This window comes from Molossus molossus, unplaced genomic scaffold, assembly GCF_014108415.1.
Source record: "Molossus molossus isolate mMolMol1 unplaced genomic scaffold, mMolMol1.p scaffold_m16_p_9, whole genome shotgun sequence".
Lineage (NCBI taxonomy): Eukaryota > Metazoa > Chordata > Mammalia > Chiroptera > Molossidae > Molossus > Molossus molossus.
Genome location: NW_023425403.1, coordinates 27,599,932 through 27,612,274, shown reverse-complemented (window position 1 = coordinate 27,612,274; position 12,343 = coordinate 27,599,932). Strand labels below are relative to the sequence as shown.

Sequence of the window (12,343 nt, the reverse complement as noted above, 5' to 3'; positions counted from 1 at the left end):
TGGATAATAACAATGCTTAAACTGAGAGGATGATGGGAGAATTTTAGTAGACGTGTAGTGTCACTTTCACACACAATTGCTACTACACCCAATTCTGAAAAATACATTTCTTTTCAAGTGCATACGGAACATTAACAAAAAAGACCATACGTTAGGTAATAAAGCAAGTCTCATCAAATTGTATAAGTAAAAGTATATTTACAGACAAGCAACAAACGATTAGAAAATGAACTTAGGGAAACAATACCATTTATTAAAGTGTTAAAATATGTCAAAAAACTGACACTATGTTTAACAAAAGATTTGCAAGACATCTACACTAAAAAACTACTATACTTTACTAAAAGAAAATCTAAAATATATAGAAAGATATACCATGTACATGAATTGGGAGACTCAGTGTTATTCAATTTCCACTTCATTGATATATAGGATTGAATGCAAACTCAATAAAATCCTAGCAGGTCATTTGTTTATATAAACAAGTTAATTGAGCTTAGAGTTGTCAAGACAATCTTAAAGAATATAAAAGAGAGTAGGAGTACCTACATTAATCTATATTAAGACTGCTCCCAAAGCTACAGTAATTAGGCCAGTGGACTATGGACCAAAGTATTAAAAACTAGTTCAATGGCACAGACTAGAGATCCCAGAAAGAGCCACAAACACACATTCATCGGATCTCCAATAATGTCACACTGCAATACAGTGAGGAAAATGGCCTTCTGTAAACAAACCTTGACCTCTCTATCACATGATTTTTTAAAAAATCAATTTCACAAAGATCACAGACTAAATGTTTAAAGGAAAATAAAGCTGTGTATATATTTTAATTTGCCCATAATAGATAAATAACTAGATAGCTAGAAAGATCTTGTAACACTAAAATTTCATTTCTGTGCACATACCCAACTGAAATGAGTAAATGTGTAAAAGACATAAGTTTAAACAAAAGCAGCTACACAGAAAGATTGCATAATGGATGATTCCATATACAGACATATATTCGTGTATATATCAATATATGTATATATTAAATCATGTATTTATTTATAAGGAATCATATATGTATCAAGAACAGACATAATTAATCTATGCAGATAGAAATAAGAATAGTGGTAATATTTGTGGGTAATATTTGTGAGTATTGACTGGGAGGCTTTCAGAATATTCCTCTGAAATGCTAGATATTCTATATTCAGATATGTGTGGTGGTTAAAACAGATGTTTCCAATGTGTACAGAAATTTTCATAATAGGCAAAACTAATCTATAATAATAGAAAGACAAAGAGTGTCTCTGGGTGGTGGACATATAAAAATTATCTGGGTTTATCGTGATTTGGATACTGATTGTAGTTTTGATTTGCATTTCCCTAATAGGTAGTGAAGTTGAGTATCTTTGCATATATCTGTTGAACATTAATTTGTATGTCTTTGGGAGAAGTATCTGTTCAAGTCCTCTGCCCATTATTTAACTGGATTGTTTGTTTGATGTTGAATTCTATGAGTTCTTTATATATTTTGGATATTAATCTTTTATCATACCTGTTGTTTACAAATGTCATCTCCCATTTGGTTGGTTGCCTTGTTATTTTGTTTGTGGTTTCTTTTGCTGTGCAGACGCTTTTTTGTTTGATATAGTCCCATTCATTTATTTTTGCCTTGCCTCTGGGATCAAATTCATAAAATCTTCTCTAAGATCAATGTCCATAAATTTATTGTTTCAGATCTTAAATTTAGGTCTATGATCCATTTTGAATTATTTTTGTACATGAAGACAAACTGTAGTCTAGTTTTATTCTCTTGCATGTGGTTTTCCAATTTTCTTTTTTCATATATAGCTTTTTATCCTCATCCGAGGACATTTTTTTCATTTTTTGTTCAGATAGAGTGGAGGGAGAGAGAAGAGAGAGAGAGAGATATTGACGTGAAAGGGACACATCAAGTGGCTGCCACTCACAAGACCCAACTAGGGCCAGGGACAAACTGCAACCGAGGTAACCGAACCTGGAAACCGAACAGCAGGAACCGAACCTGGGTCTCTCTGGACCACAGGCCAACGTTCTAACCACTGAGACAAATTGGCCAGGGTTGGTTTTCCAATTTTCTCAGCACCACTTATTAAAGAGGCTTTTATTTCTCCATTGTATGTGTTTTTCTTCTTTTCAAAAATTATTTGGTCGTATATGTGTGGTTTTATTTCTGGGCTCTCAAATCTGTTCCATTGGTCTGTTTGTCTGTTTTTCTGCCAATACAATGCTGTTTTGATAATCATTACTCTGTAGTATAATTTGAAGTCAGATGGTATGATACCTTTGGCATTCATGGATTGGAAGAATCAACATACTTGAAATGGCCATATTACCCAAAGCAATATGCAGATTTAATGCAATCTCCACCAAAATCCCAGTGACATTTTTTAAAGAAATAGAATAAAAGATCATCTTATTGTATGGAACACAAAAGACCCCAAATACTCAAAGCAATCCAGAAATATTTTCTGATTCCAAAATTGCCAGCAAATATTCAAGTGCCAGGTTGGAAGTGAATATAATAATTTTAAAATGGAATGGATCCCCTTGCAATTACAGAAATTATCAAAGATCTATACATCACTTTGTTAGGTCACAGCCATGATGCAAGCAATCACAATGCGGCAGGTGTTGCCCTTTGCTTCTACACTATTTTTCTAGTGAAAAAAGAAAAGACTTGTTCATAAGGCTACTTGTGAGTAAAAAAAAAAAAAAAACAAAAAACAAAAAAAAAAAAAAAACCTTCCAGAAGAGAGTTCAGAGACAAGAGCAAACTTTTGCAAAGACTCTATTGAGTTAATGAAACTGTATTGCTACAAATACAAATTTTTTTGGACATTTGCATAAGTATGCAGGCAATGTTCATTTGAATCTGAAGCAGAGCATGAATGACTCTATAAAAAGTATTGGCTGTCCTGGCCATATAATGCATATGTTGCTCAAAGAACCTGATGTCCTTTCTATTGACATTGATGTCATTGTCATGGTATTGTTTTCTTGCTTCAGCTTCTAAGCTGTTTCAATTGAGTAATAAAAGGATTTTTATGATTTTTGCTGACATTCAGTATTCTTCAATTCTGTTTCATTCACTAAAATTGTTGGTTCTCTTTAACAAACACAGGTGACAGAATCTTCAGTTTATTTAATGCACTGAAATCGTGCTTTAATTCCAAAGCAAGGACTCCAAAATTCTTGACTTTAAATAATTCATTGAGTAAAGCCTACTTATTTATTTTTGCTAGTTATCTCTTTAATGATAGAATTTTTCAAATTGGAAGAAGAGCAAACAGTGTTAATGAAGTATTCTGTTGCTTAAAATGGAATGTGTTGAGGAAAGAATTGAATTGGTTTCCCAAAATGTATCCCTTTGAATGTCAAGTCTGTTCTTAAAGGGGAACTTACTTATAAACAGGAAAAAAAAAATTTAACTTGAAGTGGATAATAATTATGGCATTGTTCTATTTTTTAAAAAATAGTTTTAATGCCTTGAAGAATTCAGTTTTTTATCTGATGTCACTAAATACTTTTCCAGCATGGGAAGAAGTGGAAACATTCTGTGCATTGTTAGAGAAAAAGGGAATAAAATTTTTTATCAATGTTCTGTATTGTCAGTGGCATTTTTTACAGTTAAGAGATGTTCCCACCATCCCCCTCCTGCTTTCCCCAACCTAATGTCTGTGTCCATTGGTTCTGTATATGTGCATATAAGTTATTTAGTTTATCTCTTCCCACTCATCCTCTCACCTCCTCCCATACCTCTGAAGTTTGATAGTTTATTCCCAACTTCCACGACTCTGGATCTATTTTAATCAACAGCTTATTCCATAAATAAATGAGATCATGTGGTACTTGTCTTTCTCTGATTGGCTTGTTTCACTCAGCATAATACTCTCCAAGTTCCTCCATGTCATCTCAAAGGGTAAGAGATCTTTCTTTCTTACAGTTGCATAGTATTCCATTGTGTAAATGTACCACGGCTTTTTTATCCACTCATCTCTTATGGACCCTTAGACTGTTTCCAGATCTCAGCTATTGTAAATAGTGCTGCTATGAACATAGAGGTGTGTATATTCTTCCTGATTGGTGTTTTAGGCTTCTTAGGATATATTCCTAGAAGTGAGATCACTGGGTCAAATGGCAGTTCCATTTTTAATTTTTTAAGGAAGAACCATATTGTTTTCCACAGTGGCTGCACCAGTCTGCACTAGAGTCACCTTTTCTCCACATCCTCACCAGCACTTGTTTGAGGATTTGTTGAAGACAGCCATTGTGGCAGGTATGAGGTGATATCTCATAGTTGTTTTAATTTGCATCTCTGTGATAATTAGTGATGTTGGCATCTTTTTCATATGTCTCCTGGTCATTTGTATGTCTTGTTTGGAGAGTGTCTATTCAGGTCCTCTGCAGACTCTTTTTTTTTTTAAATTAGTTTTATTAATTTGTTTTTGTTACAGATGTTCCTCCTTTTTCTCCCATTGGTGCCCTCCTCCCCATCCCCCCTGCCCCATCCCCAGCTTTGTTGTCTATGTCCACTGGTTATGCATACATGCATATAAGTTCTGTGGTTTATCTCTTCCTCCCCCCAACACCCCCTCTTCTGAGAGTTGTCAGTCTGTACCCTATCTCTATGTCTCTGGGTTAATTTTGTTCATCATTTTGTTTAGTTCATTACATTCCACAAATAAGTTAGTTCATGTGATATTTGTCTTTCTCTGCTTGGCTTGTTTTGCTTAGCATAATACTCTCCACGTCCCTCCATGTCATCTCAAAGGACAAGAGATCTTTCTTTCTTACAGCTGCATAGTATTCCATTGTGATTGTTTGTCTTCTTTTTGTTGAGTTGTATGAGTCCTCTATATATTTTGGATATTAACCCTTATTCGATGTATCATTGGAAAATATGTTCTTTAAGAGAGTGGGTTCCCTTTTCATTTTGATGCTGATTTCTTTTACTGTGCAGAAGCTTTTCAGTTTGATGTAATCCAATTTATTAATTTTTTCCTGTGTTTCTATTGCGATGTATCAGTGAATATCCCACTACATATGATGTCTGAGATTTCTGTCTACATTTTCTTCTAGGATTTTTTGTTTCATAAGTTACATTTAAGTCTTTTATCCATTTTGAATTCATTCTTGTGTATGGTATAAATTTCAACATATATTTATATATACACACACATATATAAATATTTATATACATAATACATAAAATATATATTTGCATAATTGCAAGCATCATATATTTCTAAAATATCCAGATATAATCAGAAAGTTCCATCCATATCACCCTTCAAAAATAAGTGGAATCACAAAATTAATAGAATTGTAGAGTGCAAAAGGTTTTCCAGAATTATTATTCTTTTGATTAAACACAGTTTTACTTGAAAATGAATAACTTCTTATATAATCATTTGTGTTTTATATCATCATGGAAACTACAATAGTATTATTTTTCCTTAGAATTTCAAAATCTCTAAAGGAATCAAGCAAGTTCTTAAGTCTAAGAATCAAAGACTTTCTACTCAAACAAGGCTATGAGACTTCAACTTGAAACACCTCATTGGGGTACCTCAAGCCTGTATGCAGAACTTAGTGTCCCTTATTACACAAAACCCTAATGGGGAGAAACATACTCCAAACTGATCTGAGGTTATTAGGAGGGAGACATATGAAGTATTGTTAGCAAGAATTGACAAATGCTTCTAATTTCTATATGGAAATGCAAAGAACAATAATAGTCAAGATGATCTTAAAGAATGAAAAGAATTTAGAAGATTTTTACTACCAGGTAGGAAGATGATTTGACGTTGTGTGGTGGTCACACAATGCAATATACAGATTATGTATCATAGAAATGTACACTTGAAACCTATATAATCGTATTAACCAATGTCACCTCAATAAATTTAAATGCCTTTTTTTGAATGCTAGAGATTAGACAAGTGGGGAATTCAAAGATTTCTTAGTGATAAATAATAGGGAGGATGGATTGGTGTGAATTTCAGGGGGAAAAAATTTAACAAAAAAATCAAATTAAGACCCTTTGTTCCAATCATACACCACAGCATGACAGAAAATTTGCTTATGGAGTGAGGTTGCAAATAAAACCCAGATACTAAAAGAAGAAAAGGCAGAGAAAGAATATATAGAGACGACATGAGGCTAACTTCAGAGACCTGAAAGTGATGGGAAAGGGGAACCCCTGGTACAAACAGTATTCTTATGTGAAACCCAGAGGGAAGGATTTTTTATTTATTTTTATTTATATTTTTTTATTAATTTATTTTAGTTACAGATGTTTCTCCTTTTCTTTCCCACTGACAACCTCCTCCCCATCTCTCCCCCCCCCATTCCCGGCTTTCGCTGCACCCCATAGATTTTGTGTTGTGTGTTCATTTTCACTGGTTTCTAGGAAATTTTTAATTTCTTCCTTGATCTCCTCGGTTACTCATTCTTTGTTTAATAACATGCTATTTAGCCTCCATTTGTTCAAATGTCTTTGCATGTTCTTGTTGCAATTGATTTTTAGTTTCATGCCATTGTGATCTGAGATGATGCTTGATATGATTCCAGTCTTCTTGAACTTATAGAGACTTAGTTTGTGCCCTAACATGTGGTCTATCTTTGAGAATGTGCCATGTGCACTCGAGAAGAATGTGAATTCTCTAGTTTTGGGGTATAATTCTCTATAGATTTCTACTAAATCCATTTAGTCTAGTGCTTCATTTAGAGTCTCTGTTTACTTGCTAATTTTTTGTCCAGAGGATCTATCCAAAAGGGTGTTGAAGTGCCCTGCTATGATTGTATTGCTATCGATTTCTCCTTTGAAGTCCTCTAGAAGATTTTTAATATATTTTGGTGCTCCTGTATTGGGTGCATATATGTCTACCAAGGTTATATCTTCCTGTTGGATAGATCCTTTCAATATTATGTAGTGCCCATTTTTGTCTCTAGTATGGCCTTCATTTTGAAATCTATTTTTATCAGATATGAGTATTGCTACCCCAGCTTTTTTTTTCCTTTATGTTTGCTTGGAAGATATTTTTCCAGAGAGGAAAGGTTTTTTAAAACCACTAAAAGGAAAAAATAAATGTCAAGACCACAATTATGACTAGCATTAACTTATCATATATTAGAAACAAATGTGTGAGAAGTAGAATTTCTTGGGGAATTAGAGGAATGTGCACTAATATCTAGGTTCCAACTGTAAAGTCTATGTGCTAATTACCAGATCACCTTTTTTTTAAAATTTTTTTTCCTTTATTGATTTCACAGAAAGAGGAAGTGAGAGGGAGAGAGATAGAAACATCAATGAGAGAGAACATCGATTGGCCCCTCCAGCATGCCCCCTACTGGGGATCAGGCCCACAACCTGGGCATGTGTCTTGACTGGAAATCCAACCAGCAACCTCTTGGTGCACAGGTTGATACTCAAACACTGAGCCACACCGGCCGGACACCAGATCACCTTTAAGTTCCTCACTAACTCATTGAAAGGTGAGGCAAGTACTTTAGTCTCCCCTTATCCATGGGGGATATGTTCTAAGACACCCACCCCAGTGGATACCTGAAAGCATGGATATAACAAACCCTATTTATACCATTATACTATGTTTTTTCCTATATGTACATAAGTATGATAAAGTTGAAATTATAAATTAGGCATAGTAAGAGATTAACAAAAAACTAATAATACAATACAACAATTATAACAATATCCTGTAATAAAAGTTATGAGACTTGGGTCTCTCTCTCTCTCTCTTTCTCTCAAAATATCTTATTGGAACTATACCCACCCTCCTTACAGTGATGATGTGAAATAATACAATACATATGTGATGAGATGAAGTAAGGTGGATACACTGGACAAAGGAATAATTCATGTCCCTGGTGGGACAGAGCTGGACAGTGTGAGATTTCACCATACTATTCAGAACAGCATGCAATTTAAAACTTATGATTGTTTATTTCTGGAATTTTCCATTTACTATTTATAGACCATGGTTGACAGTTGATAACTGAAACTGCAGAAAGCAAAACCATAGATGGGGTGGGGGGGCGGAGACTACTGCAGCTAGGGGAATCATCAGGGCCAAGACTAGGAGGGCAGAAAACTCAGTAATCAAGATAAATACTATTTGAATACAATATATCAAATAATAAAAATTAATGCAAAAAGTCTATGATAATCAAAATTTTAAAGAAAGACAAGATCTGACCCTCACTCGCTTTACCCTAATCTTGGTCTTGAGGGAATCCCAGCTTTTTGCTACCCCCTTAAATGATGTGCCTAAGTCAAGCACTTTGCTTGCCTCTCCCTAGTCCTGGCCCTGGTGGCTCCTATCCCTAAAATCCTTCATCCTCAACAGAAACACACACGCACATGGAGTCTCACACATTCATACATATTAAAATGCTTCTTGTTGTGAAATTGGTCTGAGCTGTCAGCTCTGCCTCCAAGAACTGAGTTCCTGCCTACGTTCATCAATGTTGGTCTCCCATTAAAGACTCACAGTTTAAGATATAAAAATATTATTTCCCATTACATTATTTTCTGGATCTCTTTCTGTGTCAGAAGATGAAATCTTTTCAGGAACTGTGGTCTGTATAAAGGTTTTATGAGGATCTAAAAGAGAAATAAGCAAAGTTATTTTGGTACTTGTAATATTACATTATCCATTTCTAAATCCAATTTGGCATTTGTTTGTCTACATTTTTGGTCTATTCTATGCATTTCCTTTCCTTTCCAATGTCCTTCTGGTCATTCTTACCTACAGATTTCTTAACCCTTGCCAAGATCTCAAGTCTTTATTTTCTCTTTATCTAGCTCTACACACACCTAGCTAGGCATTATGAGAGTTTGATTAAGCAACACTGAGTAACAAACATAGTGTTTTAAAAGAAGTATGGAAATGGGAAAACAGATATATCAAGAAAGAGGGATCATTTGCAGGGAAAAGAAGATATATTGAATACCAGGATGATCTGCAGTTTTCAGTAGAGAAGATCGAGAACATCAATCAATCGGAAAAATCATAGATTAAAGAACTTCTTTATGGTGATGAAATTATTTCTACAACAGCATAATTTTGAATGTGGAAAAAAACCACATGGTTCATTTTGGTTCATTTTACAGACAAGGAAACTTTTCCAGAGAAGCAAAAGGTTTTCTGCCCAGAGATAGGCTCTTTGTCTTTTTTGCCACAGATGCTGAAGCAAAGGGCAAGGAGAAAATGGGCGGGGCAAGCGAGGGACCTGGGTAAGGTCTGGGCCTAGATCCTCTGACCAAAAAAAAAAAAAAAATACAACCGTCCCCACCCCAAGCAAAGAAAGTCCCCTCAAAAGCCTTGGTAGGGTTAGGAACACGTATCTGGACTTACTGAGGCCTGCCTGCAGACCACCAAGTCCGGTGAGAAGGACCAGAAGAAAGAACATGGCTCCGTTCTCCGGGAGCCCTGCTGGCCGAATAACAGCAGTTGAGGCGTTGAGGCCAGTAAAGGTGCAGCTCGCGCGGGGTCTGGGTCGCTCAGCCAGGAGTTGCGCAGAACTGGAGGGGGAGGCCAGGGGGCAGCCAAGAGGGACAGAGCTCCCCAGCGAGCCAGAAGGAAAAAGCAGGGTGAGGGCTCTCTGCTACCTCTGGAAGTGAGTTGGCATTAAGCCAGTGGGTAGGTGAGGATTTAGAGAAGACTGTCAATGTGGACACACATTCAGTTTATAGTTAAGGAAGGAAAAGCTGTGTAAGTTTCCATTCTCAGATTTAGGGTGGTGCTGAGTGAGGCTTGTATTTGTAGATTTACTTAGGCCAACGATTTTTGAAGTAATTTCTAGTTACTATGAGGAGGAGGAACAAAGATAAAAATGCTCAAGTTACTCATAGCAAACAAATTTCCACCTATTGTATTTTCATACTGTCCAAACAGGCAAAATGCATATATTTGCAAAAATTGTAGCAAACACTGTGACTTTTTAAAACATAATTGTTGGATATGCCCTTACTGGACAGCTAATGCATGCAGAAAATGCCATGCAATTCCTGTTCAAATATAGACTCTTCAAAAAAATCTTCTTTTATATCCTAGTATTATTGCCACGTTTGTAATCATGCAGCCTCTAGTTTTTACCACTTTAAATTAACAAAATGGCAGTAAGCTTCTTGAGTTTTCTTTTTGCCTCATAGCAGGATGCTAGAGAAGCCAATGACTTGAAAACACCAACAGGAGCAGACAAAAAACTAATAATCCCAAGGAAAGCCTCCTTTCCCTGACCAAAGGACCAAAACAGGGGCAATCAAACAAGACAGTAGACTTTCACAATTTCCCTACCAGCCAAACACCACAGGAAAAAGCACAACCCCATTCCAACCCCCTCAGCAAAGGTAGAGTAGGGAGCCTAGACTTCCACCCTGCTGAGTGGAAAACCCCTATAACAAGATATCACTCTTCCCCCACACACCAGGGTGGTCTCAGAGATGATCAAGTTGGAAGCTGAAACTTTCATAGCTACCCACAATGCCACTGGATGTGCTGTAGGAGACTTCTCACCAGTCTCATAAGATAATAACCACAATGTCAAACCAAGAACAAGAAAATCTCAAACTGAATAAGAAAAGATAATAGACAGCTACAAGATGACATAGAGAGATGTTGGAATCATGAAGATTTTAAGGAAGCTGTCATAAAAAGCTTCAGTGAGAAATTGAAACCAATAAAAAAAAATATATAAAGTCTCAGCAAAGAAATAGAAGATATAAAAAAGAACCAAATGGACATTTTAGAACTGAAAAATACATTACCAAAATAAAAATTCACTGGATGACTTTAGCATAGACTGGAGACTACAGAGGAAAGAATTAGTGAAGTTAAGATAGAAAGTAAAAATTACCCACTCTTAAGAGTGCAGAGGAAACAGACTGAAAAAAAAAAAAAACAAAAGCAAAATAAATAAACAGAGCTTTAAAGACTTTGGGACTACAACAAAACTTCTGTCTTGTCATTGGAGCTCCAGAAGAGAAGAAAGAGGGTGTGAATGATAAAATATTTTTAGAAATAATGGCTGGATACTTTTAAAATTTGGTAAAAGACACAAATCTCCATGTACAAGAATCTATGCAAAAATTAAACAAGATAAACTCAAAGAAATCTACACCAAGGAATATCATAATTACACTTTAGAAAGTTGAGACAAAGAACAAATCTTAAAAGTAGTAACAGATAATAACCTTGCCCACAGTGGGAAATAGAATTCAAATAACAGTTGATTTCTCATCAGAAACCATGGACCCAGAGGAAACAATTTTCAAGCATTGACAGAAAAGATCTATCAATCCTGAATTCTATATCTAGTGAAATTGTACTTCAGGAAATGAAGATAAATAAAGACATTCTCAGATGAGGGAAAACAGAGAGAATTTGTGGTCAGCAGACCTACCCTAAAAGAATGAGTAAAGTAAATTATTGGACAGAAAAGAAATGATAAAAGAGGGGAACTTGGAACATTAAGAAGAATGAGCATAGAAGAATGAATATGGGTAAATATCATAGACTTTCCATCTCTTCTTGAGTTTTCTCAATTGTTATTCGAAACAAGTTTATAGAAAAATGTTTATAGTAAAAAACTGAGAGAGGAAAGTCTTATAAAATTCATTAATGTAATGTACAACTAGGCAAAACTAAACAATACGATAATGAAATACCTAAAACTTAGAATAGTCATTATTTTGGGTGGGGGAGAATAGGACTGAAGAGCATGCAATACTCTATCAAGCTGGTAATGTTCCTTTTTTTCTTTTTTTTTCTTTTCATTTTTTAATCCTCACCCAAGGGTATTTGTTTAATTGAGTTTTACAGAGAGAGGAAGGGAGGGAAAGAGAAATATTGATGTGAGAAAGAAACATCAATTGGCTGCCTCCTGTACATACCTGACTGATGATCAAACCTGCAACCTAGAACCTAGGTATGTGCTATAAATAGGAGTTGAACCCGAATCCTTTTGGTGCATGGGGCAGTGCTCCAACCAACTGAACCACCCAGTCGGAGAGGTAATGTTCTATTTCTTAATTGGCAGAGAGGTACCCTTTTGTTTGTTTTACTATTAATGTTAAACTGAACATATACATATAGTATGTATTTAATATTCATACATATTTAACAATAAAAGTAAACAACCAAAGTAATAAATTGACTCACAATCTGAATCTGAAATGACTTCTGCCTTGCCTATCATGCACACTTAAACTTCAGAAATAGTTGAATGATGTCATAGACTCTTCTACACTTACAACCTCAAACAACATATATAATTTTAGGATCAA

The 12,343-nt window shown here is 35.3% G+C and overlaps 1 protein-coding gene across 1 annotated transcript in view; it reads right to left on the bottom strand.

Moving 5' to 3' along the window:
- LOC118622327 (disintegrin and metalloproteinase domain-containing protein 5-like) overlaps positions 1-9,468 on the bottom strand; it is a 108,403-nt gene extending 98,935 nt beyond the window's left edge. The window contains exons 1-2 of the mRNA XM_036249777.1: positions 9,414-9,468; positions 8,580-8,659 (exon numbers count right to left, since the gene is read on the bottom strand). Of these exons, the coding sequence (XP_036105670.1) occupies positions 8,580-8,659; positions 9,414-9,468 (135 nt within the window). The remainder of the gene's footprint in view (positions 1-8,579; positions 8,660-9,413) is intronic.
- Between the last annotated feature and the right edge of the window lie 2,875 nt (positions 9,469-12,343).